The sequence below is a fragment of the Lagopus muta genome, chromosome 13 (genome assembly GCF_023343835.1).
Source record: "Lagopus muta isolate bLagMut1 chromosome 13, bLagMut1 primary, whole genome shotgun sequence".
NCBI classification, from domain to species: Eukaryota; Metazoa; Chordata; class Aves; order Galliformes; family Phasianidae; genus Lagopus; species Lagopus muta.
In genome coordinates this window covers 2,183,815-2,211,504 of record NC_064445.1, presented here as the reverse complement: position 1 = coordinate 2,211,504, position 27,690 = coordinate 2,183,815, and the positions used below count along the sequence as shown (strand labels likewise).

Sequence of the window (27,690 nt, the reverse complement as noted above, 5' to 3'; positions counted from 1 at the left end):
GTTAATTCATTAATTCTCGCTTCCCGCTGGAGGTCTGCGCGGTGCGGCCGCCAGGGGGCGCTGCGAATGCACGAAAACTTGAGGGCTCTGCGCGGCACCGTCGCCTTCGGCGCACCGCCCACTTCCGCTTCCGGCCCGGCCGCCGCGATGTCGGACTCGGAGAGCGAGGAGGAGGCGGATGGCGGCCGCGCGGAGCCGTTCTCGCTGGCCGGCTTCCTCTTCGGCAACATCAATGAGGCCGGGCAGCTCGAAGGGGACAGCGTCCTCGACAAGGTAGAGCGGCCAGCTGCGGTGCTGCGGCGGAGGGGTGCCGAGGGGAGGCCTCGGAGGGGCCTCGGAGGGGCGGTGGGGGCCGAGCGGGGGCTGCGGGCACCGGGCTGGGGCGGGGAAGGCAGAGGAGCCTCCGCGATGCTGGGACGTGGCTCTGGTCTCTCCAGGAATCCAAGAAGCACCTGGCCGGGTTGGGTGCCCTCGGACTGGGCAACCTGATCACTGAGATCACAGCCAGCGAGGACGAGAGCGCGGAGGCTGACGGAGCTCAGCTGGATGAGGAAGGTCAGGCACTGCGGTGGTGGATGGTTGGACCGGGTGAACTTGTAGGCCTTTTTCAGACTTGGTGGTTCTGTGGGGTACCTGCGGCTGAACGGTGGTGTCAGAGGAGAGGAAAGGCTGCACCTGGGTCGGCTGGGCTGCAAGCAGTAGCATGGTGCCTGGTGACAGGTTCTCTGGCAAAGGCCTTTCTTTCTTTTTCTTATCAGAATGAATCCCATCTTATCACTTGTTCCCCGTTGCACGTATTCTCTTCTACAAGTTTTAGTTTTTTCCATCTTATCCTTTTCTTTTCCTCATAAAGTGTTTTCCCCTGTGTTAAACTCTTGTGTTGAACGCTTCAAGCCTATTTAATGCATAGCCTGTTATTATACGTCATGGTTGTTTATTTGTTCGTGAGCTTCTCTAACAGTTTCATTGGGTAAGTGAAAGGTACTACTTGTGCTAAAGCTTGCTTCCTGTAAGTCTGTAGGAGAAATTCAGAGCTTTTGGTTGGAACGGGGAGAAAATATTCTCATGTGAAAAGTAAATTAAATGTTTTTATTCCTGTAAGAAAAAGGAAGCATAGAGTGTATAGTGAAGTCGGACATGAGTAACGTACATAGGGGTAATGTTTTGTTTGATCAGATGTTTTTCTCCATAGGTTGGGTTAAGAGCACAGAAGATGCTGTTGATTACTCAGATATTAATGAAGTGGCAGAAGATGAAAGCCGTCGGTATAAGCAGGCAATGGGCAGCCTGCAGCCGATCGGAAGGCAAGGTAAATGAGATGAACATTACAGCTCTAGCTGAGTGTGTTTTGGGGCAGTTGGCATTAGCAGTAGTTCTCTTGATGGGTGCTTTTGTGCCTTTTCACTCGTTGTTTCAAGAAGCAAAATAAAAGCTTTTGTGAAACTGTGTTCACAAGACAAAGCCACTGCTTGCTATCTTCCTATTTCAAATAGTGAGTTCTTCATCGGAGTTAAACTACACTCAGAAGAGAAACAAACATCCTTCTTTTGGGATCTCCTGCAGAGAACACTAATTCTTGCTCATGTTTCTTTAACCTCTGTTCTTAGGAAAAGAGTTATTAAGTCTGTCAGGTGCTTCTCATTGATAATCAAAGGTAGAGGTCCAGGCCCCTTGGAGTGTAACTCGGTGGTAACCCCTCTCCTTTTTTGCCTTTGATTTCTTTTTTCAAGGGAGAGCACTTTTTCTCCAGAAAGCACTTCAGTTCTTTTGTTGGTGCCTGAGATCTCTGTGCAGCAGAAGCGGATTTTCAAACGTGTGGCTTTCTCTTTTAAGTTCCTACATAAGTTTCCTTTAAGTGTCATAAGTTCCAATATTGCAAATTAGCGTGAAGGAAGCTGAACTGGTAAGAGTTTTAGTTAAGAAATGAGAATGGTCTTTGCTCAGCTAATGAAAGGGGACGGACTTCTCAACAGGTTGGGACAGATGTGGGGTAGTACAGATGGGAAGGTTGTTTTGCTCCCTTTGTAGTCAGCTTAATATCCAGCCTTGTCTCCTACCTGCTTAGATGAAGACGAGGATGATTATGATGCCGACTGTGAAGATATTGATTCCAAGCTGATGCCGCCACCGCCACCACCTCCAGTGCCTGGAAAGAAAGAAGATGAAAAGGATGCAGCTGCCACTGGTGAGTGAATATTTCCTTCTTCCCTCTGGCAATGTGAGTGTCTGAAAGAAGCAAGCGTTGCTGTGTGGCAGTTTGGGAAGGACCCACATGTAAAAAGCCTGCAGGCTGCATCAGAAGGTGAGTCTTTGTCCTGATACGGCGTCATGGGACTGTCTGAGATGAGCTCCTGTTCTCAGGGTAAAGTGTGTTATTTCTTATGACTTAATGACTGCTAAAATACTGATGCTCACGATGGATCTGCTTTTTTTTATCTCATTCTCTCAGTTGTGGCTGGGAGATTCACCTGGAGCATACAATAAAATGAAAGGTTAAACAAGAATGGTACTCATAACATCTACAGGGGCTTGATTTTTGCGTAACATGGTGTAAAAAGTAGATGTGGCATTATGTGCTTGTACTAGAGGACAGGGAGGAGATCTGTTTATACAGTGCTGGTTCTATCTTCGTGTCTGAAGATGGGGAAGGTATCATTTTGCTCTCCATCACTGCTCTTTCCTCTGCTGCCTCCAACAAGGTGGATTTCAGCAGCAGCTCTGATTCGGAGTCAGAGTTGAGACCTCAAGAATGCGGGCAGGCAGAATCCAGGAAGGCAAACTCACACTTCCTCTTGCAGGAATCGTGCAGCGAGACGCTTCCAAGTTGTTGCCAAGTGTTACAGAACTCTTCCCGGAGTTTCGACCAGGCAAGGTATTGTTAAAATATGGCAAAGTGACAGAAACTGTCATGTGGGCTTTTTAAGAATGAATCGTACCATAGGAAGGATATATAGGAGGTAGTTGCATAGATGGTCTTGCTCATCTCATTACTTTCTGGTTTAGTTTCTGTCTACTGCTGTTTCCAGACTGCAGTGCTTTCCCTGATGTATGCAAGAGCCTGTTAAAAAGCCTCATAGAAATGAGGGTGTGAAGTAATATTTGCTGTTCCCTGCCTCTCTTCTGGCATTTCTGCTAAATATGAACTTCCCTTCATGCTGTCCTAAACCTGATATGGACTTACTCAAAAAAATTGTAAAGTTTGTATCCTTTACTTAAGTCTTCCATATGGATCAGAGATTGGAACAGTAAGAAGGCGGTTGTAGGAATGATTTTAAATCTTCACTGTTAGCCCTCAACTCTTTGCAGTTCTAAACTTCTTCCTTTTTTCAGAAAACAAATTTATTACAGTACTTCTTAAAGTTCTCCCAGACAGCAAATGTATTTGTTGTGTTCAATTAATTAGTTTGAATACTTAAAAACTGTTGAGAGGAGAGGGCAGGTAAAGATGAGCTTACGGATTCCAGATCATTGCCAGTTGGGACAGCTTGGTTTTGAGAGTGCCTCCATCACAGGCTTTGCTTAAGAAGCTAAGGGTCCTGCTTGTTTGTACCTCATATTTTAATGACTTAGCTAATCTGTGTTAGAAATCCAGGTGAGTCTCTAACCAAAGTTAGATCTGCCTTCCTCCAGATCACTTGCTGCTCTTAGCTTATGTAAATCTGGTGTTTCCCCTGTTGTTGCTTTTTGTTTTGATTTGGTGCTCGGCTTGTGATGTCAGAGACTGACTCAATGTTAACAGTATTTGTCTCTGGTTGCTTAAGAAATCTGTGCTTTGTCTAAGCCTTTCAGCTTTATCTGTGCTGCTGATGGCTGTTGTCTCTTCCTCGGTCTCCACATCTTTTGTAAGCCGTGATGGTTTGAAATAAAAATAATAGCACAGACCAAGCCTCCGAATTTGAGAACGTTCTCCTTCGCTGTTGCTTTTCGGGTGGGGGGAAAGAAAGGCAGTCGTTCCACAGGGCTTCTTTCTGTTCCAGGTGCTGCGTTTCCTCCGTCTCTTCGGCCCTGGGAAGAACATCCCGTCCGTTTGGCGCAGCGCCCGCAGGAAGCGCAAGAAGAAGCACCGGGAGCTGGCCCAGGAAGTGCAGATCCAGGAGGGTGAAGTTGGAGTTGAGAGCGGAACGGAAGGCAAATCTCCCTGGGAATATGAGTTTGCTGCCCCCCCCCCTCCTGAGCAGTGCCTGTCAGATGATGAGGTGGGATATCTGAGGCTTAGGCAGGCTTACCTGCTGGCACTGGGAGTAGTGGTGGGTTGGACAGCAGCTTCTAGAGTAAAGAGCTTGTCCTCTGGAATCAAGCTGGACGACAGGGTTGGCTTGCATTCCAGTAATGCAGAAGCTCCTCTCCAGTTACTAGTGTGAGTTCAGTGATTGCTTCTTACTGAGAAGGCTGCGTCCATGGTGCAGGATCAATAGGAGAGCTTATCCTCTTTGTATCAAGAAGAAATCTGTGTTCTTGGATGTCTAATGGCAGAACATTTTAAGGCAGCTAGTGAGTATGGAAAAGCATTTCTTAGATACGCTTTTGTCCTCTGAGGATGAGCTGGGCAGCATGGAAGGATAGGATAAACCTGTTACTGATACGTAGATCATTGCTATAACCATTCCCTAATTTGCTGTGCTTTAGATTACTATGATGGCACCTGTGGAATCAAAATTTTCTCAGTCAGCTGGTGATACAGACAAGGTGACAGATACAAAGCCTAAAGTGGCAGAATGGCGCTACGGCCCAGCGCAGCTCTGGTATGACATGCTGGGAATCCCAGAAGATGGCAGTGGATTTGATTATGGTTTCAAGCTGAAAGAGAAGACAGAGCAGGAGGTTAAAGGACAGACAGATGAGAAGGTGAGAAGGTAACTGGGGGTGTGTGTGGCTCTGGAGGATGGCTGGGCAGCATACAGTACGAGGCTTCTATTTTTTCTCCTTTAGCTTGACAGTATAAAGTCAATGTCAGTATTCAAGGAACTGTTCTTTCCTTCCAGGATGCAGAGTTGGTGGATGAGAAGGATGATCTGCTAGCTGATGAGCACTTCCTTATGGTGACACAGCTCCAGTGGGAAGACGATGTTATATGGAATGGAGAAGATGTCAAACACAAAGGAACAAAAACGCAGCGGGCGAGTTTGGCAGGCTGGCTGCCATCAAGCATGACTAGAAATGCCACTGCATACAATGCCCAACAAGGTAAGTAATGACCTGATATGAACTGTAATTGAGCTGACTGACTGCATGCTTTCCTCTCAAATGCAGAATGTAATTCTTATTATGTTTCTTATATCTTGCCTTGCTTCTACAAGGAAAACCAAATGGGGAGCATCAACTTGTATCACACCTATCTTTGGTGGGTGCCAGCATCAATTCTGTGCTGTTCAGCTATTGGTACAAAATGCTGAGGATCTGGGAAGGGCCACTCTAGATAGCTTTTTATTACAATTTTCATCTTAGAACAGCTGTACCTGGTCTGTCCAACCTGGACTGACTGTCGTTCCCATCAAAAGCTGCAGTTCATCCTGAGCACCATTAGTCCATTCACATGTGTTACATCTTGTACCTGCCATGAGCATAAACTTAAGTGGCAGACGTGATGTGGACATATGTGAGTTAGTCTGCCCTGGTGCAACGACAAGGGATCGGGGCAAGCACGCTCTGCAGAACAATTCCTTCATGTCTGCTTGGCCAGCATTTTCAAGCCTGAGATCAGCTGGGAAGCTGCTGGAGGCCAGACCAGCTGTTGTGTTAGTCTGCGCAGAGCCTTTCCCTTTCGTAAGGACCACACAGAAATGCACTTTATGTGCATGTTGTGCAGCACATGCAGATCTTGCCAAATGGCATTTTGAAAAGGCTGGAGAGTCCAGCAGTGAGCTGTGGGTGTCCTTTGTCTAAGTTAGTCCTACCCCCACTAATGACATCGTGTTTGTTATGACAGGAGTAGACCCACCCTAATTCCAAATGGAAATCACTCTTTGTGTATCACTAAGTGCTGATTTAAGAGCAGGTACCTGCAATACCTCCCATACTCAAATTCAAGCTCATGTTACTTTTGTTTTCCTTTTTTCTAGGGTTGAACCGCAGTGGCTCTTTACTCAATCCACCCATTCCTCTAGCACAGAAACCAGGTGTAGCAGGAGTCCTAGGTATGGCAAAGGGCAAAGAAAAGCAAACCCCTGAGCAGCAAGGTAACAAGGATGTTAATTTTCCCCCTATGAATAGGTGCCCGTAACATATGCTTCTCCGTGTTCTTTGTAATAGTGGGGTCCTCTTTTGGTGACAAGGTGTAGATGAAAGTGTGACATGTTTGCTTTAAAACCTGTGAAAACCCCGCTGTTTCATTCTTAGAGATTCTCTGTGTTTCAGAGGAGCAAAATCTCTTTAATTGGCTGCTTCCTCTTTGCTTCCAAGTTCAGTTTTCTTTTGCCTTTGAGAGTTCCTGTCTCAGAATACCGAGGAAGATTGGGAAAGTTGAGTAAAGATGATGTGAAGGATGAGCTCTAAAATGGATTTCTGCCAAGCTTGCATATAAAAATTTCTGTCTTATGGTTGTTGCAGTTTCCCTGGATGAAGACAAGCCCTGGTACTCCATTTTCCCAATTGATAATGAAGAGTTGGTGTATGGCCGGTGGGAAGACAATATCATCTGGGATGATCAGGCAATGGAGACCTACTTGGATCCCCCTGTCTTGACACTTGATCCAAATGATGAAAACATCATTCTAGGTATGTGGCATCCAGAAATTTGACCCAAATGGGAAGATGCAAGTGGAAATAGAAGCAAGAATTCATCATTGCAGTGTCATGGAAATAAATGCTGTGGGTCAATCCTTACGGCCTTTCCTTGTACTGACTTTTGAAAATAATTTGTGAGTGATCAAAAGCCTAATTGAGAGGCAGCAATACTGATAGCAGTGTGGCAAGCACTTTCTGCTCCCAGGATAATTGCAGCAATGGGAGAGTAAACATGATGCCCTCAGACTCAATTTCAACACAAGTGATCTGACTCCTGGTGTGTTTTAGAACCCACTGTCTTAATTTTACTTGCAGGCATGTTGGTTTGAAGAGGGAGGGGAGGGAAGTAAACCACAGACTAGCCCGTGCCATTCTCTGTATGGGTTATAATTAAAGCCTGAAGAAGCAGAATCCTAAGCCTCTTTCAGGCTACAGTAATGGCACGTGGGAGCAAGGATTCTGCATAATACCTGACAGCATTTTCAGTACTACACACTTACACAGTGCTCCTGGAGTTTGGTTTGAATGTCTGCAGTGCTTATATGCTACGAGCTGGCAAGATTTTTGTCTGATTTGGACTCCTAAAATCACAACTTTTCCTTAAATCTATGTGTTGGAATCTTCAGGCAGCCTTTTGTAGGTCTACATGGCCGTAGTCTGGGTTGCATTTCCTTTCTTAGATAAGTGGGGCAGTTACAAGAATTTCTCTATGTGTTAGTTGGAGTGTTTTGCTATTAGCCTGAAACCTTGACAATCACTCATTAAAGTACAAAACAACAGAAAAACTCCAAACTTGGTACTCACTCCCCTGATCTTGATCCTCAACTCTTTAGAACAGCTTTGGCAGATCAGATGCTTTTTCTGGTTGTTAGTAAACTGTGTTGCAATGGACACCCCACGTTTGTTGGATCCTCTGTGGATTTATGCACCTCACACAACTTCACCTCAGAAACTGAACAAAAGGGTAAAAAAGACTCGACTGAGCTGCAGCTTTGCAGGAGGTTGTGATACTGAAAAGGGACACTAGGAGGAGAGCCTGCAGTGTGTTTGCTTGTCTTTTTAGAAATTCCTGATGAAAAGGAAGAAATGACTTTGAATTCTCCATCCAAGGAAAACAAGAAAGAGTCTTCTCTAAAGAAGAGCCGAATACTGTTGGGAAAAACAGGTGTCATAAAGGAAGAGCCACAGCAGGTTGGCATAAGCTTTAATGTTCTGCAGGTTGGGAGTGACCTGAAAGAAGTGACTGATTTATGTGTTTATTTGATACCTGTTTCCCTCTCTGTTTAACACTGATCAGAACATGTCCCAGCCCGAGGTGAAGGATCCCTGGAACCTCTCCAATGATGAGTTTTACTACCCTAAGCAGCAGGGACTTCGAGGAACCTTTGGAGGCAACATCATCCAGGTAGCCACAGCAGCACTGCATGTAGAGTGAGACATGGATTGTCTTCATGAACCTTGTAGCTGAAAATAAGATTGAGAAGCACTTTTTGTCAAAGAGTAGCATGTACGGTGATGAGTTTGAATGCACTGGTATTACGACCAGCAGGCCTAAAATTATTACTAGGCTCTTTTATGTAAGGATCAGCTGAACTGGAGGGTGATTTTGAGATGCTGTGTGTCATTCTTGCTTAATATCTACTTTGTTCCTGTGTTAGCACTCTATTCCAGCAGTGGAACTTCGCCAGCCATTCTTTCCCACCCATATGGGTCCTATGAAGCTCCGACAGTTTCATCGCCCTCCCCTGAAGAAATACTCCTTTGGTGCCCTGTCCCAACCAGGGCCACATGCTGTGCAACCCCTACTGAAGCATATAAAAAAGAAAGCTAAGGTACAGTTCTTCTCTGCGTGTGATGTCTGCTGTGGCTCCATTTGCACGGCAGGTCTATTTAATGTGCTGTTTTCCTGATGCTGTCCTTGGCACAGATGAGAGAGCAGGAGCGTCAGGCTTCTGGGGGGGGTGAGATGTTCTTCATGCGCACACCGCAGGACCTGACTGGCAAAGATGGAGATCTCATTCTTGCTGAATACAGCGAGGAAAATGCTCCTTTAATGATGCAGGTTGGCATGGCAACGAAGATTAAAAATTACTACAAAAGGGTGAGTGTGTAAGTTTTGCTGTGGGGCAGTGATTTTCTTCTGCCTCTTGCTGAGTGCTAATTGTGCTTCGACTGCACGTTGCAGAAACCTGGCAAAGATCCTGGAGCTCCAGACTGTAAATATGGAGAGACTGTTTATTGTCACACTTCTCCATTCCTGGGTTCTCTGCATCCAGGCCAGCTACTGCAGGTGAGAAGAACAGGGGTGCCAGATTCCGTTTAACTTTTGGTTTAAGCCTCTGTGTTTACAGATAGTAGTGCAGTTGTTGGCCTTTATTTTCATTTGTATTTAATATCTCCCTGTTGTGTGGCTTTCAAAATTTTGTAGGAGTTGCAGGAGGTGAATCTTTCCTCCTCTGCTCTGTAACGACATTACAAGTGCTGCTATTAGAGAAGTCTAAATAGAAGGCCAAAACTGCTTGAATGCTGGGAAGTTCAGTTAAGCCAAAGTTGGAGGGGAACAGAAAACAAGGGTTTATAATGGTGTGTGAGCAAAAACCTGTGTTCTTTCTGAGAGTTGCACTGTTAATTGTCTGCTGGGTGCCACTTGGATACTAGACAGGTGAGAATTCTGCTATGATGAGCCTTTCTGCGTTGTTAAAATACGTGCAGTTGAGGTGAGGAGACAAATTAAGAGTGTTGTAAGGAACAACTGGTTACAGCAACCATGGTAAATGTGAAAATCAGTTCAAATTATGGCTAGTGGCTGTTGGTGGTGCAGCAATAATTCTGTCCACGACTGTACCACAGGAAGAAAAGTAAGAATATGAAGTGCTGTAGTAGAGAATAATCACAGAACTAATAATGCTAGCTGTTCAAGACAGAGAGGACTTTATCATGGGTAAACCAGGACTTCTGGTAGCTCAGTCCAGTGCCTTGTTGCTCATTTAAGCTCTCTTACCTTCAAAGGCTGCACTCTGCTCCACTCTACTTTTCTGGTTAGGTTCTTCCAGCCTTGGTTTCTGAGCAAAGCCTTCAGACTTTACTTCTATTGCCTTCTATTCCCAGGTTGTGAGGGTGTTACGGGCTCTTTTCTATGGTTATAGCATTCTTCTGTGTATTTGTCCTTCTTGTTCTTTCTTTAAAGTGCCTCCTGAAAGGTAAATCCAAAGAGTCCTTCAATCCCTTCCTGCATTTGTTCTAAGTTTTGTTATGCTTTGTGCTTCATCCTTGGTTATTCTCTTAACAAGCAAGGAACATTGTGACTGCCTGCACTGTTAGTAGCGATGGTGTGCTGTTAGCATGATTGGGCACTTTGGTTTGTTTTGAGGCATTTTCATAGATTGTGTTGGAGAAAATGTGATCAAAACCTAACACTCAAACCTGGATTTGTTTCTCTCGTTAGGCATTTGAAAACAACCTTTTCCGGGCCCCTATCTATTTACATAAGATGCCTGAGACAGATTTCCTGATCATCCGCACGCGACAAGGCTATTATGTCCGAGAATTGGTGGACATTTTTGTGGTTGGCCAGGAGTGCCCACTTTATGAAGTACCTGGTCCAAACTCCAAACGAGCTAACACCCATATCAGAGATTTTCTGCAGGTATGTGATAAAGGAGCTTGGGGGATCCGAGGGGTCTTTGGAGGAAGTAACGTTCTGTTCAAAGCATGGATGTTCCCAATGTGATAAGATAGAAAATGTCAAGGCGTGTTTTTCCCACGTTGTTCTCAAAAGTGGCTGCACTTGAAGCAGATGTGGGGCTTAAAAAGCCTTACCAGGTAAACTCAACAAGAAACAATGAGTTTTTTGCTTACCCTGCAGCCTTGTCGTGTTCTTTCTTTGGACTTCTGTAGGTTTTCATTTACCGCCTCTTCTGGAAAAGCAGAGACCGTCCTCGGAGGATTCGCATGGAGGACATCAAGAAGGCCTTTCCCTCACACTCAGAGAGCAGCATCCGAAAGAGGCTGAAGCTCTGTGCTGATTTCAAACGTACAGGTACTTCAGAGTCGCCCTGCTTGCATACCGGCATTGCAGAGGGATGCCGAGCCTTGAAATACAGTAAGAACTGTTGGCATCTGATATTTGCAGGACGCTGCTATGTATTTAATCTGTGTGTTTTTCAGGGATGGACTCCAACTGGTGGGTTTTAAAGCCGGATTTCAGATTGCCAACAGAGGAAGAGATCAGAGCAATGGTATCCCCAGAGCAGTGCTGTGCTTACTACAGCATGATTGCAGCTGAGCAGCGGCTGAAGGTAAATGTTCCTTGCTGGCTTTAAGGCAAGTTACTGACAAATAGTTTTGTGGAGGATGAGTTTAGGAAACACCTTCAGCCTAAAGCTAACTGTGCTCTGTAGTAGGCAAATTGGTCCCTTGACAACTGGGCAACTTGCTAAATATTGTGCAGTGCAAGAAGGGAGAGAAGAATATAATAGCTCTCAAAGAACTTATGCCTGGTATTTAGATGTTGAGCTAGCTATGGTCAAAGGCAGCAAAGGGAGGCTGTAAGCAAATGTTTTTATTTCTGGCTGGGCCTCTACAGCGTAAAGTAAGCAGTCTGTGACAGGGCTGGACTGTAAGGGGGAAAAATAGCATGTATAATGTTTTTCTGCAGGATGCAGGTTATGGGGAGAAATCCTTCTTTGCACCAGAAGAAGAGAATGAAGAGGATTTCCAAATGAAGATTGATGATGAGGTACTTGTCAGGGTGATATAAGGAGGGGGTGCCGTCCGGAAGGACCTGGACTGGCTTGAAAAATGGGCCCATGTGAACCTGTGAGGTTTAACAAGGCTGAGTGCAAGGGGTTGAAGTTGGGTTGGGTCAATCCCAGATGTAAGTACAGTCTGGATTAAGAGAACAGCCCTGCTGAGAAGGGCTTGAGAGTTTGGGTGGATGAAAAGCTGCACATGAGCCAGCAGTGTGCACTTGCAGCCTGGAAGGACAACTGTCTGCTGTGCTGTATTGGAAAGGGGCGGCCAGCAGGGCGAGGGAAGTTATTGTCCCCTCTGCTCTGCCTCGTGAGGCCCCATCTGGAGTACTGCATCCAGGTCTGGCACTACCAATGTGAGAAAGATGTGGAGCTGTTGGAATGGCTCCTGGAGGAAGGCCTCAAAGATGATCACAGGGCTGGAGCAATTCGCTAATGAAAGGAGGTTGGTTGAGAGAGCTGAGCTTATTCAGCTTGGAGAAGAGAAGGCTGCAGGGAGACCTCACGGCAAGGGGGTTGGAACTGGGTGATGTTTAAGTTCCCTTTCAACTCAAGCTGTTGTATGATTGGAAGAATTGAGAATTAAAAAGCTAGGAATTATCTGTGGTGATAGTAGGATTGTTATGGCGTGTTTCTTTCCTTGCTGCCAGGTGCGCACGGCTCCATGGAACACCACACGAGCCTTCATTGCTGCCATGAAGGGCAAGTGTCTTCTAGAAGTGACTGGTGTAGCAGATCCTACTGGTTGTGGTGAAGGATTTTCTTATGTGAAGATTCCAAACAAACCAACTCAGCAAAAGGTACCATTCCCAAGGTTAGGTTGAACAAGAAGCAGTAAGTGAGAAGTTGTGCAAGAGAAAGGGGGTAAATATGGAGTGTTGGTTGGAGAAAACATTTGAAAATGGCCCTGGGAAGGATTTTTATGTGAAGTTGTTCATAGGGTGAAGTTGTTCATAGGCTGTATCTTTCTCTGAACAGGATGATAAGGAACCCCAGCCCGTGAAAAAGACAGTAACTGGGACAGATGCTGATCTTCGTCGACTTTCTCTCAAAAATGCCAAACAGCTTCTGCGTAAATTTGGAGTGCCTGAGGAGGAGGTGAGCCTGAACCTGTAGCAGATAAATACAAAGTTGTCTTCATTGATGGCTTCAGCAGCAGATGGTGGAAGGGGTGTACAGTGCTGTGGTCGTGTGGTAAGAACGTTGAAATCCCCAGTCAGCTATGTTGGTTGCGTGTCTCTAAAGCCATTTCTGTTCTGTCTTCCTCTCCTCAGATCAAAAAGCTGTCCCGGTGGGAGGTAATTGATGTGGTACGCACGATGTCTACAGAGCAGGCTCGTTCAGGAGAAGGTCCTATGAGCAAATTTGCACGTGGCTCTCGGTTTTCTGTAGCAGAACATCAAGAGAGATACAAAGAGGAGTGTCAGCGCATTTTTGATTTGCAAAATAAGTGAGTTCTTATCTGATGTTTACAGCTTGAACCCCACCCCGTCCCCACCTTGAAAGTCCAGAGCTATGAATGCCTGGGGCTCTCTGATATGTAGTGGTGGAGCTGTTGATTTGTCTGGTTGGGCCCACAAAATACAAAGGGGGCTTTGGTTGTTACTGTTAACTTTAGGTTGGCTTTGGTGTTTTGCTGTCACACACCTCTTGGAAAGGAGGAATGAATCGCATGGCTTGCCACATAAAATAGTGAGAGGGCTTTCACAGATCAGTTCACAGCCAATTTCCTTTGCTTTCTTTCCCTTTTGTTTTTTTTTCCCCTCTCTCTTTTCTTTTGCTGTAACTCAACTGAGTGGCAACTAACAATTCTATGTCCTGTTCTTTAGGACTGCCAGACTTTTCGTGCGTTATTTCTTGTGGCTCAAGAGCTGATAGGAGGGAGGGAGCATAGTAGTGTTGATGATAGAGGAATTGAGTTGATGGAGAAGACAGGCTTGAAACAGTTGATAATTTGGGCGTTTAGATTACAGGGAGACTGAGATGGGAACACATCAGGCTTATTAGAGATTTGCAACATGAACTTTGAAACCTCTGTGTCATTTTTACTTTCGTGTTTCTGAGAAGGTAACTGACATTCAAGGTGCCTCCTGTTTCAGGGTCCTGGAATCCACTGAGATCCTGTCAACAGACACAGACAGCAGTTCAGCTGAAGACAGTGACTTTGAAGAGATGGGAAAGAACATTGAGAATATGTTACAGAATAAGAAAACTAGTTCTCAGCTCTCTCGGGAGAGAGAAGAGCAGGAACGAAAGGAGTTGCAAAGGATGCTTTTGGGAGAAGACAGTGGGAATGACAAAGACAGGGGCAAAAAGGACAGGAGAGACAAAAAGGGGCTGTGTAAGTAACTGCAACAACCAGCATGCGACTAGTCCTGCCTTTCAGAGTGTGAAAGTACTGACACATATCTAGGGCTTTTTCCTTCTCCTGAGCATTCACTGGCTGAATATACATTTACGGTGTTGCCTTTGCCCAGTAGCTTTGGTTGTTTCTTCCTTCCCTCCTCACTTTTTTTTTTTTTTTGAGTTATTTTTTTCAAGATGAGTTCATAAGTAGAAGGGTGTGCTTGCACCCAGTTTGTGGTCCTCTCATTGGATTCTGTGTGTGTTTACAGCTATGTCTGTGAAACAGATACAGCCAGTATGTAGGCAGATCTCAGCCCAACTTATGGGCTGTGTGTAATTACAGTGTGTAATTTGTTAATTGGAGGCAAATGGGATAGTCAGTTGCCAGGCTTGGGTTTCTTGTAGACCTGAGTATCAAAGTGCATTCTGATAGACAACCTGCCGTTCTGGAGCTGGCAGGGAAAAGGTGATTTCCTTCACGTCAAACAAAACCCTCCTTTGTAGCATCAGCTTCAGGAGCCTCTGCCAACTCCCACAAAGACGACGACACTGCCTCAGTAACCAGCCTTAATTCCTCTGCCACCGGCCGCCGCCTCAAGATCTATCGCACGTTTAGAGATGAGGATGGCAAGGAATATGTGAGGTGTGAGACAGTCCGCAAGCCCTCCGTCATCGATGCCTACTGCCGCATAAGGACTACCAAAGACGAAGAGTTCATGTGAGACCCATCAGGTTTTTCTTATTCCTTGCCTGTAGACTATTTCATACTCTTGTGAGTAGGGATTATCCCGTGGATGGTTTGCACTTATGAAAAAGAGAATCAATTTTAGTTAAATTGGAAATACCAGCTTTACTGCTGTTAAAGGAAGGACCTGATGGCTGTTTCAAAGGAGACTTTCCTTCAGTAGGGTTGAATTTCAACTGCTCCAAAGAGCTTGGGATATTGGAATAGGGAGTAAAATCCTGATGAAGTTCAAGCAGTTCTCTGCTGGCTATAGAAGCTTGGAAAGCTGCATGAAACCATTCTGCTCCTTTTCTAGTTTGTTTTTATAGCACCTCTTTGACTTCTCTGCATAGCAGACCCTTTTCCTTGGCTCCCATCAAAAAGCTCCCAATGAGCCAAGGTATCACCAGTCTTTTTTTCTGCACTTTCAACACATGAAGTTCAAAATGCTGTGTGGAGTGGCACTGGGCATTCTATTTCTTTGGCATCTAAAGTCATGCAGTTTTGGTTAAACTGCTTATGGCTTTGGTCCCCCAACCCATGAAATGGTGCCGTTTTCTTTGTGAAGCGTTTGGAAATGGTGCTTGTGAAAATTGCACCAAGAAGGCAATGATTTGAAACAAGTGAGTGCAGAAGCCTGACACTGTAATTGTTCAGAGAAATGGTGGTTTCATAGCTGTGCGTTCAGAGCATGTTAGGAATTCTGTCCGTTGTTTGATTCTGAGGGAAAGAAACAGCATTTGCTCATACAGTTATTCTGTGTGATATGATGTGTAAAGGGATTGAGTAAAGATTGAACAAACAAAAGGAACAGCTTATTCCATAACCTTAATGTTATTTATAGTACGTTTATGCTGGAAGACTGTGAGTTGAACTGAAGTTCTAAAACAACCTTAATCATATTGGAAGCTAAAGAACTTAGCCTTACATGCTCTGACTTCTCCAGTTTTGTGATGAAGGTTCAAATCCCAGGGCTGCATGTGGCTCTGGGCAGCCTGGCCTGGCGGTTGGCAGCCCTGCAATAGCAGGGGGGGGTTGAAACCGGATGATCATTGTGGTCCTTTTCAACCCAGGCCTAGGATCCTATGATATGATTCTATGGAAGCTGTAATAACGACAGAAGGGCAGTGGGAAAATTTTGATGCGTGTTTTTTCTCTTTTTCTCCTCCTTCAGTCGCAAATTTGCTCTGTTTGACGAGCAGCACCGTGAGGAGATGCGGAAGGAGCGGCGCAGGATCCAAGAACAACTACGGCGATTGAAACGGAACCAAGAGAAAGAGAAACTCAAGGGCCCTCCAGAAAAGAAGCCCAAGAAATTGAAAGAACGTCCAGATCTGAAAGTAAGCATATCTGAGTTCTAAGCATGCTTAACAAACCTTGGGCGTCGGAGAAGTGTTCTGTTCTGTGATGTACAAAAGCTCTGACCAAGGGATGTTAATGATCCTCTGCCTCTAGACTGGGACTCTATGAATTCTGATCTGCCACCTTTCTTATGTCTTTGTAGCTAAAATGTGGAGCGTGTGGTGCAATTGGCCATATGAGGACTAATAAATTCTGCCCTCTTTACTACCAAACAAATGCCCCACCTTCTAATCCTGTTGCAATGACAGAAGAGCAGGAGGAAGAACTGGAAAAAACAGTCATTCATAATGATAACGAAGAACTCATCAAAGTAGAAGGAACAAAAATTGTCCTTGGAAAGCAACTGATAGAGAGGTAAGGGAAGAAGTTGAATATTCACATGCGTACCAATCGCAGCAATGAAGGGCTTTACACAGGCATTGTGCATTGTGCACTACTTGCATTTTCATTGTGTCTGTCACTGACCATGGCCAATCCTAAGGGACAGATGGGCTCGGATCACAAGAGGGATCACAAAAGAAAGTTTTATGCTGTTTTTTGTTTGTTTTTTTTAACTAGCGCGGATGAGGTTCGCAGGAAATCGCTGGTCCTGAAGTTTCCTAAGCAGCAGCTCCCTCCAAAGAAGAAGAGGCGAGTGGGGACAACTGTTCACTGTGACTACCTGAATGTGAGTGAAGGCACTGCTGAGCTGGCGGCAGTGTCTGGTTGTTTGTTCCTTGACCTCTGCACATCCTCAGCATGCACCACAGACACCTATCCAGAACATTAGTAAACTGACTTGCCTATGGCTTCTGTAGGTTAAGACTTTGCATTTTAGAGCTGCCTTAACTTCTCTGCCTCTGTTTTCTGAAGCGTCCTCATAAGTCCATCCACCGACGTCGAACTGATCCCATGGTGACGCTGTCGTCCATCTTGGAGGGCATCATCAATGATATGAGGGATCTTCCTAATGTAAGTCCAAGCTCACACACCAAAAACCCTCTTGAGCAACACAGTTAAAATGGATTATACACCAGAGTTATGCCTTTCCTCAGATGAATATACCACCTCTCCCCCTGCGCTGTCTGTGCTGCCTATGGGGAGTCCAAACCAGTACTCCTTGTTTTCATTCCTATTTTCTGTGTTATTGTGTTGCAAGTTTTGGGCAAACTGTTATCAGCATAGATGGTCTGGGTTGTTTACTTTATAAGCCTTTTGAGCCTTGAGAAGAGTGTTGTGGTGTTCTAGCACGGAAGGAATCATTTATTTGCTTTACTTTCCTGTGTCAGTTGGAGAGATCTGGGAAATATCTTTTCCTCAGGACTTTTCACATTATTCAAATCCCTGGCTGTTGTGACGCATGCTGATTTATCCTGCTAGGAAGGCAGTTGATAGAAGAGTAGAAGGAACTGTAGTTCTGCATAAACAAAAGTTTTGTTTGAGAACCCTTCTTATATTAAAGGACATTTTGTGGAAGAAGAAAATAGCCACTGTGGAGCTGAGCTCATCGTGTTTTCCTTGGTGCAATTAAAGAGCTGGGTGCTTAAAAACTTTCTACTTCGGTGCTTATGGAGATTCAATTGAGATTGACTGTACTGCTGCTGTGTTAATAAGCATTCCTTTTTCTCTTCTTGCCATCAGACATACCCCTTTCACACGCCAGTCAATCCAAAGGTTGTCAAAGATTACTATAAGATTATTACTCGGCCCATGGATTTGCAGACCTTGCGTGAAAATGTTCGTAAGCGGCAATATCCATCCCGGGAGGAGTTCAGAGAACACCTGGAACTGATTGTGAAGAACAGTGCAACGTACAATGGTAAGCTGTTGCAGTGCAGGGAAGCTCTGTTGCTGCTGCTGCTGCTTTGTGCTTGTGTGAGAAGTGGATCTTTCAGAAATGATGTGAGCTTCTTTTCTCGTGGACGCGCTGTAGCAGAGCAAACGTTGAATCTTACAAGTCAGATCTGACAAATCTATCAAATAGGAATCATTCACACCTTGTGGAGCTATTGCCTTAGGGAATGTGGCTCCTGACAGAGTTGACTGTCATGATTTTACGCTTTTTGCTTCTTACTTGCAATAATTCTTTTCCTATTCAGAAAGGTGAGAAAGCTTGCATTAGATAAAAATAACGAGCAAAGATTCTGAAGCAGATAATGCAGCTGGTAGGAAAAAGTGCCAATTCACTGAGCAACTGGGAGTCAACTGTAATCTGACTGCTGACAGAAAAATCTTTGTGCAGAAAGTACTCATTGGGCAGCTAAATATTTTCCAGCTGCATTGAATCTCTCTGAGCCATGCAGCAGTTGGGGTGATACAGAGGTTTAAAGGAAGCCTCTGCTGCTTCCTTTATTATTTTGACAGCCAATTCCTTGTTTAATCCTAATTAAAGAGACAGTTTTTTTCATCGTTCTGTTGCAATTTCTTTTGTGTGTAGTGAAATTATTTAGAGCAGTGATTTTGGTTTTCAGAGTGTTCCTTAAATGTCCATCTTGACTTCTTCAATGATTCTGTTTTACTGACTGGATTTAATGAAACAGGCATTTTCAGACAGTGTTTCACAGATACAGCTGCTTTCCCATAGGACTTCTTACCAATTTGCAAAATGTGTAGTAGAAATGTGAATATTTGCTGCAAATAATCTTCTCTCTCTTAAAATCCATACTGAACTTTAGTTATCATCTGTGTTAAGGATGTACTTGAGAACAGGCTCCCAGCTGTAGTAGAAATGTAGTGATGCTTAGGAGGAAAGATTAATTCATACTGTTATGAAAATGCTCTTTTTAATTCTTTGAAATATCACATCAGGACGTGTTCACTGATTCTTGTTGAGTTCTAAAAGCTTCCATCAGAGCCAGAGTTATCTCACTGTTCTCGCTGTGTGTTTGCAGGGCCAAAGCACTCACTGACTCAGATATCTCAGTCCATGCTGGATCTGTGTGATGAAAAGCTGAAGGAGGCAAGTCTTGTGAATGAGTTGGGGTCAGAGTGGAGAGGGAGGGGTGGTTGGGAGTGCTTGAGGATAGAGGCCATGGCCAGGCAAAACACAAGGCTTCAGTGAGGAGAGAAGAGTAAGGGAACTTCCTGAGTTTTCTGTAAGGTGTATTTGAATTTTTGCAGCTTTCACAGTGGATGTGGAATCTCTCAAAAAACTGATGCTCATTCATTACTTCATTACTTTACCTTGTGAAGGCTTATATTCAGGTTATTTTCCTCTCTTAATTGGAAGATTCTTCATAAAAATGGAATTTATCAGGTACAGAGCATCTGATAATAACAGTTATCAGTTTGGGGTCAACCACTGAGTTTCCTCACTTTTGTTGCAGAAAGAAGATAAACTGGCTCGATTAGAGAAAGCAATCAATCCCCTCCTGGACGATGATGACCAAGTGGCCTTTTCCTTCATTTTGGATAACATTGTCACTCAGAAGATGATGGCAGTTCCAGATGTACGTAGTGTGTATATGCGTGAGCACCGTGTGCCAAACGTGCTGATTGTGGTGCAGTGGCTGCATATCACAGGGTAATACATGTCCTGTGGCTGTAAAGCTCTGTGAAAAGAAGAGAGCAGTGTCAGGGTGCTGGCCTGTGTTTTTCTGATTGGCAGACACTTCTGTAGTGACCCCTTTCACTGGAGCATTGGTCCAGAAGTGAAGACACTGCACCTGTCCTTTTTCTGCTGCTCTTAGTCCTTAATGATGTCAATGTCTTCCTCTCCTTAGTAGAGAAACATTGGTCTTCATTAAGGATTTTCATTGTAAAACATATTTTTCTCCTACTGATTTTAGTGCTTGCTTTTGGAGATCTCAAAGATGCAGTTTACAGGTGCAAACCAAAGTCAGTCTCACTGTACTAAAACCCTTAACCTTAACCAATGAAATGAACTATCTGTGTCTGAAGGAGTAAGACACAGGAGCATGTAGTGGTTAGATGACCGATTCCCTTTAAAACTTTGTTGATCCCATTATTATTATTATTATTATTATTAACTATTTATTGTGTTTGGAAAAAGATCTTAGAGTGTTTCTATGCCTTCACACCACGCAGAGCTGTAAAATCAGTGTGTTATAGCAGCCCCACTGTGAGATTAGACCTAAGTTTACTGTACTAGTAATGATTGTTCTTGCTGGGCACTGCAGTTGCATCTGTTTTCTTTCTTTCAGTCTTGGCCATTTCATCATCCAGTCAATAAAAAGTTTGTTCCTGATTATTACAAGGTCATTGCTAATCCAATGGATCTAGAGACCATCTGCAAGGTGTGTAGCTTGATGTGAGCAGCCACTTGAGGAGCGTTCAGGCTCGGTTACTTAATGGGTAACAATCTGTTGCAGAATATCTCCAAACACAAATACCAGAACAGGGAGACTTTCCTGGATGATGTTAACCTCGTCCTTGCTAACAGCATTAAGTACAACGGTAGGTGAAAATAAGGCTTCAGTCTTCTGTCCTTAAATGAATACATCTGGGCCCCTGTTCTGCTGTGCTGTCAAAGCCTGAAGCTGTGAAAACTGAACCTGATTGTTGCTTTCCTTTCTTGCTGAGAAAGGAGATGCTTAAACAGTGACATTTGCACTATCACATGGTGCCTTATTTACTGTTTGGAACGCTACACACCCCTGTTCTAGTGAATTGTTTCTGGGAGTTTGACAGGATGCAACCTTTTATCTCCCAAATAATGATGCTGGAATAAACTGGTTGCTCATTGTTAGCTGAGCATGAACCCCACTTTGTTTCTCCTTAGATCAGAAAGCGAGGGGACAGTGGGATTTAGGGACCTGTCTCATGAGAGCTCAGTAACCAAATCCAGTCTGTCTGTCTCAGCAGCTGACAGTGAACAAATGTCAGAATGCATAAAGAGATTTGCTTATTACTACAGGGCCAGACAGTCAGTACACAAAAACAGCCCAGGAGATCGTAAACATCTGCTATCAAACTTTAGCTGAGGTATGTAAACAAGGCTATTGCAATATTTTGTGTTTTGAGTTTTCTGTTCTGTAACCTTAGCAAGCTTCTTTGCTCTTAGTACGATGAGCACCTGACCCAACTGGAGAGAGACATCTCTACTGCTAAGGAAGCAGCACTAGAGGAGGCAGATCTGGAAAGTCTTGATCCTATGACCCCAGGTCCCTACACTCCACAGGTAAGTGTCCAAGCAAGGGTTGCAGCGTTTGTAAGTTTCAGTCTTCTGAATATTTCTATCTAGAGGTGCCTCTTGCTTACTGTTCTCAATCTGTCTTCAGTTTATCTTGTAGTAGGCTGTCTTGTTAGTTGTGCTTACAGCTGTTTTTAAGGATAAATGTTAGAAGCAGTTACACTGCTTTAGAGGAAGAGGCACCTGAGACAAAGAAGACAATTTACCCAGCAACTTGCAAAAATGGTTTTAAAGTGAGCTATGTATAGTCAGGTACAACTGAATGTCGATTGCAAATTCAAAACCTGTAAATGGAGCAGCTAGAAACCCCGAGGCAAGCAGTGAAAAGGTAAGGAGAACACAAGGAAAGACATCAGTACTGTAGCTGGAGAAGAAGCCAGAAGAGCTGTTTTGTGAGGCTGTTGTTGAAGAGACTGTGAGCAAAGAATGCCTGCTGTGGTCAGCAGACTGTACTTTCTGCATTCTTTGAGCTTCTTTTCATTTTTCTGCTTTGCTTCTGATGGAAATAACACTTTTGACTCTTCATTACTGTTGGATTAGCAAACAGCGGTGTGTGTGTGTCAGTTATTCTGTACAGACCCAGAGTGAATGATCAGAATCTGAATGTTGCATGCTCAGTGTGGGAAGACAGAGCAAAGCTTTCTTTGCAGTTGTTCTTCCCAACTGCAGATGACTAATTTTTCTATTCTGTGCATGTCTGTGTGATTTCATTTGGAAAGTTGTATTTAGCTTTAGTGAAATCAGAGCAGAAAAGGGGGGCCTTGATGTTGAAGAACAATTTACGTATCTATTATTTTTAAGAAGAAAAACAAGTTTAAAATTTGTTTGGGCAATACGTACATAAAGATTACAGGGCTGGAGCCAGGAGAGCAGTCTGCAAACATTTTGGGGGGGAGTATTTAACATACTTTAAGGTTTCAAACACGATTAGATGGAATCTAATCCCAATACTTCAGAGAAAGAAAGGCAAAAATACCATTCTTTTCCCACCTGATGGTTTCAGGTTATCTGAAATAGTGTTATCTATTCAGATTATTTTTCTTCCAAATTGATGGAGGAAATGAGACCTGAGCAGTGACAATTGCTTATTAGTTGCCTGCTCTTCGTCTCTGGTTGCTGAAGGAAGCTCCTCCCTTGACCTTGTCATCTGATGGCCATCCTTTCCCTGTGCTTCTTGGCTGAAGGTGCATTCCCACTGCCTATGCTCCCAAACTTGTCACAGATGGCAGGTCTGCTGACGGTTGCTTGGCTTTAGTTCAGATGTAGTCATGGTGACTCACATTTATCTCCCCATATGTGTCTTCAGGAATTGGACTCCAGAATGGTAAAAGCAAATGCAGCAAGTAGAGAGCTGTCTATATGTTACATGTCTGTTGAAATTCTTTGGAAGCCTGTTTTGCCTAATTTAGGTGGTATTGCTTCTCCTCTGAACACTTTTAGACACGTCACGATATTAAAACTGTGTTACAAGGATGTTTCATCAAAATCCTAATCTAGTAATTGCTCATTAGCTCCTTAAAAACTAATTAAATACAAACTAGACCTTTTAGAGCACATTATCCAAACTTCCATTTGTCTCTCTTGCGTTAGTTTCAGGGACTCTTGAGACAGTGATTGACATAGAATTGATTGAAAGGTGAAGCTTAACTGTTTCATCTATGATAAAGTCGTTTTCTTCCACTCGCAATAGCAGTGTTTGTGGTTGTACCACTGCCACTGTAGAAACATGAAAAAGGCCATACTAAGTCAAAAAAAAAAAAGGATTGATGTAACCAAGTCTTCTGACTCTGGTGGGGACCAGAAGTAAGGGGATGCCAACATGTGGTGATGCTTACATTGAAGCCTCAGGCAATCGGCAGCCCAGGCACCTTCAGCCGGAGCTGCATGTGGACCACTGTCTTTATGAGCTGCAGAGGCCTGTTCCCTATAGATCTGTCTAATCCTTTTAGAGTTTCCCTCTGCAGGATTGTGCTGTGTAGAAGTTCTGCCTTCTGTTTTAAAACCTGTTTTGCAAACCTCAAACCTGAGATTGCGAGCAACTGTTTTACCACGTTCATTCTTTTAAGAATAAATGATGAACCAGTGTTTAACAACATAAACACTGGGACAAAGAAATGCATTTTGCATTTACTTCTGAAATCTCAGCCTCACCTAACAAAGATCAGCAGGTTTCCCAGGCAGAGAAGGGAACCCATTTCAAAAGCTATGCAGTTTCCTTCAGTTTGGCTGCTCCGATGGAAGAAGAGAAATGTGAAGAGCACTGGGAATTTCAACACTGCAAATCAAAGAGTAGAGAATCAAAAGCTGCAAAAGACTTTGCCTAAGGCCAGCTATTTGTTTGCTTCACTACTTCTGGGAGTAGAAACCTGGTGACTCAAGCTGCAGTCTGCTCACGTGCAATCCCTTGTAGGTTCTGAATAGGGAAATGGTGAAGTGCACTCTACAGTTTTGAAGGATGATAATTAACTTTTTGTGCCTGCATTCAACGATGATTAGAAGCTAGGAAGACTTGGCTGCCACAGTGGATACACAGTAATTGTAAAAGAAAAAAAAATCCACAAAACCACTGACTCTTTAAAGCTGTTAAATCATTATGGATGGTTACAGTAACCACGGATATTTTTCTTAAGTCTTTACTCTGTATTAAACAGCAACAACAAAAATAGAGGAGAGGAGCTAGCAGAAGGAGATAAAGTAATGGGAGCATGAAATTAGATACTCAGGAGGAGGAAGAAGGTGAGGAGGGCCACGAGATTGAAGCTAGTATCAGAAAGATGAGTGGGAGCCATCCTTGAACGATGCAGACCAACAGGGGCTGAGTAGGAACAATTTCATTCATTGTTTTGGCTGTCTGTGGCTTTGGGAATGCCTTCTAGATATGTGCAAGTCTTCAGGTTTTCTGTAGGCTTCCAATGCATGGCCTTTGGCACAGAATCTGCGTGTTCTCTCTGCTTTGTACTCGTGGTGACTGGGAGAAGAATGGGGCAGGAGGGCAGGAGAAGGCTTGATGGAAACTGTGTCTGCTTTGAAAGCATCCTGTGGGAATGTGCACTTGTTAAGATGTAGCAGTGTTTTCCAGAAATATCTAGGTAAACAAAAGGTAAACAAAGAACTCTGGCACTTTTAAGGCTGGAGATTGCCTTTTGATAGATGAGCACATCCAAGCAGAGATACGTGGAGACTGTGTGCTCCCGGATCTCAGGGTAAAGATAAATGATCTTTGCTCTTATTCTTGTTATTTTTAGTCTTTTTTCTCCTCCCTCCTCTCATTTCCCATTTCATCTCCTTTCCACCATTGTGGTCTGGATGCCTGTCATGCCTTTGGCTCGCATCCAGTAGTGCCTTCCTCAGTGGTGCTGCTCTTTGTGTTCCCCATTCAGATGCGCCAGGGGCGAGGTAGGCTGGGCGAGGAAGACTCTGACGTAGATATTGAAGGGTTTGATGAGGATGATGATGGGAAACCTAAGACTCCGGCCCCAGTGAGTATATTTACAGAAACCCCAGCCACAATCTAAATGTTAACTTGCATCCTTGTGGTAGAAGTCTCCACTGTAAGGGTTGTCTGCTGTGTCTGCACCCTGAAGGATGGCAGTATTGATAACAAAGCTAGACACTTAAATGTAGTGTTAAATACTAGCATTGTGCAGTGAGAGAACAGTTCTGAGTGGACAGTGTTCTGAATTGCATCCGTGTGCTGGAAATGGCAGCGGTGCCTGCCTTGTTTGATCTCACCACCTCTATTCTGTGTGGCCTAGGAAGTTGAAGATGCAGATGGTGACCTTGCTGATGAAGAAGAAGGATCAACCCAGCAGCCCCAGGCCAGTGTCCTGTATGAAGATCTGCTCATGTCGGATGGAGAGGATGATGATGATGGGAGTGATGAAGAAGGCGATAATCCCTTCTCGTGTATGATTCTCTTTTTATATAAATAGGTTGAATAGAACTGATTGTTCACAAACACAGCTAATCTTCTTACATTTCCATCACAAAAAGATACTGTAGAGAGCAGAAAGCATAATTGGAACACGTAGGCCAAGTGCCCTGATAGTCACAAAGGAAGGTGCTGAAGGGCAGGATGAAAAATAAATGACTGTAAATGGAACTTGAAGCTGAATAGGAGCATTATGAGTATGGACACAGAAGGAATCAGAGTTAATACAAATCTATTTGATTGTATTTCGTAAGGTAAGACTGCAAATGGTTCAGAAAAGGCTAGGACAATAATTTGTGGTGCAGGGTGGAACTGGGCAGAGTTCAGAGATAGCACAACATTTTTGTTATGAAGTAGTGTGGACACTGTTAATGAGTTCTGGAAAATGAGTCTGAAGGTTCTGCTGGTTTTTCTCCCTATTTCACTAAGGGAATTGTGGTGCATCCAAACATGTGGTAGTTTTTGGAGATAGCTTCTGAAACTTATGAAGGGGTAACGGTGGAAAGTTATTCAGAGTTGACAAATAAGGGCTTTTGAGTGGTAGGGGGGATTAGATTGTTTGTGAAGAACATCAGGAACGGGTATTTAGTCAGTGGTATGACCTCCCAGGTATCATTTGTAGCACATTTTCCACATAACTACTTCGTATACATTACTTAAGTCAATGTCATATCCTTTAAAGAGAGACACAGTGTATGCACCTGACAGAACAGAACAGTTGACTTACGATCCTTTGTTGGCCTGTTACACAGCTATCCAGCTCAGTGAGAGTGGAAGTGATTCAGACGTGGAGACCAATGCAGTGAGACCTAAACAGCCTCACGTTATTCAAGAGAACACACGAATGGGCATGGACAATGAAGAAAGCATGATGTCCTATGAGGGCGATGGTGGGGAGGCATCTCAGGTTATGGAGGACAGTAATATCAGGTAATTACAGCTGAGAATCTTGTTGAAATAATTATTTCCTCAAAGCAAAATCTGTTCTCTTAAAGGTTTCTGAAGTGTTTTTTTGTAAAGAGCTGAAGAATAACTTGTGTGGTCTTTAAGTTACTCAGTCACTTGCTTTAGTGTTGCAGGCATAATTGCAGTAAACTTGATAGGAAATTGGTTTTGCTTTCACACACTTAACTAATGAAAAAATGTTTTTCCTGGTAAGTTAAATTAATTTCCTTTGCACGGTGGTTTTTGAAGGCAATGCAAATAAAACTTGTAACAGATTATCTCAGAAATTGAGGTGCCTTTGAAGTTAAAGATGATCTGGCTGATTAACTTGCTATGTGGGTATTTTTTCCTGTAAGAATAAGCATTTCCTTCCTTGAAAGGAAGCTGATGTACAAAAGAATAGGGATGGGCATTTTGGAAGGAGTTCCATTCTCAGAAAATGGCATAGAGGTGACAGTGTTAGCTTTATTTTGTGCATCAGCGCAAGAAAATGCTGACTGACTTCTCCTTGTCTGTCCATTCCGTAGAGTATTGCCATTAGATTCTCTGTTCTTTTTTCATTTCTGGAATTCAGTACCTCAGTGCTGCTACTGTCTGCCTAACAAAAGTTGTACAGGCAAATTCTGTCCAACCAGAGGTGATCAAAGCCTCCCTGTAAGAAAGGGGGGCTGTGCTGGGTGAGGTGCATGGTCAGTCCAGCCCAGTGCCTCAGCAACTGGCCGTGTGGATGGGCCGTGCTCTGATGGTGGCTGTTGCACTGCCTGCCTCCCTGTCTGCAGTGAAGGTGACAGATAGAAGCAATCAGTTGCTTTTCCTGCCCTGAGTACATCAGAGTAGGGTGAGGATGCTGACAGTGGGTTCAGGAGAGCTGTTTTAATTTACACAGCTGACCACTGACAGAATAGAAATGCACAGTGGCTCGAGTTGTTCCTCGAGGACCTCGAGCCAAGGACCTTTAACAGGAGTTAAACAGAGAACTGTGTCAACAGATGTGACATAATCTGAGCATACTCTTGTGTTTTTTTTCTAGTTACGGCAGCTACGAAGAGCCGGACCCAAAGTCCAACACAAGGGATACGAGCTTCAGCAGCATTGGGGGCTACGAGATCTCCGAGGAAGAGGAAGAAGAAGAAGAACAGCGTTGTGGACCGAGCGTTTTAAGCCAGGTGCACCTGTCTGAGGATGAGGAAGACAGTGAGGATTTTCACTCCATTGCAGGAGACAGTGACCTGGACTCAGATGAGTAACTGCCTGAGCACTGCTCGTCCTGCAGTGACCGCAGCCTGAGCTGCTCTCCTGGGTTTCTGATGGCCCGCTTTGAACAGCGTTGGTGCTGCATTAACGCTGTGTTAACAAGGAGCAGCCTTCTCATATGATATTTTATATTATATGAATATTGTTTTAATCAGCTCTAAAACATGAGACTGAGGGAATGGTGCACATAAGATGGGGCTGTGATGACCTTTATTGGTTCTGGAATCCCAATGAAGACTGCCGTTGCTGCTGGATTCATGTACATCCAGCCGGGGAAAAGGAAGGCTGCTTGGAATAAAACACCCTGCGCTTTGATAACTTATAAAGCATTTCTTTATCTCTTGGAGGTGTGGTTTGTGATAGGGAGCACAGCTTCCTGCAGCGACCAGCTGCCCTGTCTGTTAATTTTAAGTTGCAATTAGCCCCAGTCGTCCACCGCCCCCCCTCTCCCCCCCAACCGTCGCGCTGCACGTGCCGCGGAGGCGACCAGCGGCGCATGCGCAGTGCGACTGCGTTTGTCGCA

General features: G+C 44.2%; 1 protein-coding gene across 4 annotated transcripts; it reads left to right on the top strand.

Moving 5' to 3' along the window:
- Positions 1-106: 106 nt before the first annotated feature.
- TAF1 (TATA-box binding protein associated factor 1) lies at positions 107-27,494 on the top strand. Of its 4 annotated transcripts, none has more exons than XM_048960071.1 (39): positions 107-273; positions 438-555; positions 1,193-1,309; positions 2,066-2,185; positions 2,799-2,872; positions 3,978-4,196; positions 4,627-4,845; positions 4,983-5,184; positions 6,060-6,134; positions 6,547-6,714; positions 7,787-7,914; positions 8,021-8,128; positions 8,382-8,555; positions 8,651-8,824; positions 8,909-9,013; positions 10,169-10,369; positions 10,621-10,762; positions 10,891-11,021; positions 11,381-11,461; positions 12,125-12,274; positions 12,453-12,572; positions 12,749-12,924; positions 13,574-13,815; positions 14,325-14,538; positions 15,719-15,884; positions 16,049-16,260; positions 16,465-16,573; positions 16,759-16,857; positions 17,527-17,704; positions 18,777-18,844; positions 19,212-19,334; positions 20,049-20,141; positions 20,217-20,301; positions 20,762-20,829; positions 20,909-21,025; positions 24,418-24,516; positions 24,793-24,943; positions 25,721-25,898; positions 26,944-27,494. In XM_048960071.1, the coding sequence occupies exons 1-39, from the start codon at positions 148-150 to the stop codon at positions 27,158-27,160; spliced, it is 5,547 nt and encodes a 1,848-aa protein (XP_048816028.1). In that variant the 5' UTR covers positions 107-147; the 3' UTR covers positions 27,161-27,494. The 4 variants fall into 4 exon arrangements, with proteins under 4 accessions (XP_048816028.1, XP_048816027.1, XP_048816026.1 ...); XM_048960070.1 differs by having other exon boundaries at positions 6,060-6,176; positions 14,331-14,538; XM_048960069.1 differs by having other exon boundaries at positions 6,060-6,176.
- Positions 27,495-27,690: the final 196 nt, after the last annotated feature.

Bases quoted from the DNA above. Each gene is read 5' to 3' on its own strand.
- TAF1 (XM_048960069.1), top strand. From the start codon at position 148: ATGTCGGACTCGGAGAGCGAGGAGGAGGCGGATGGCGGCCGCGCGGAG. The intron at 14,539-15,718 runs GTGAGACCCATC...CTCCTCCTTCAG, and splicing joins ACCAAAGACGAAGAGTTCAT to TCGCAAATTTGCTCTGTTTG. The intron at 21,026-24,417 runs GTAAGTGTCCAA...TTCCCCATTCAG, and splicing joins CAGGTCCCTACACTCCACAG to ATGCGCCAGGGGCGAGGTAG.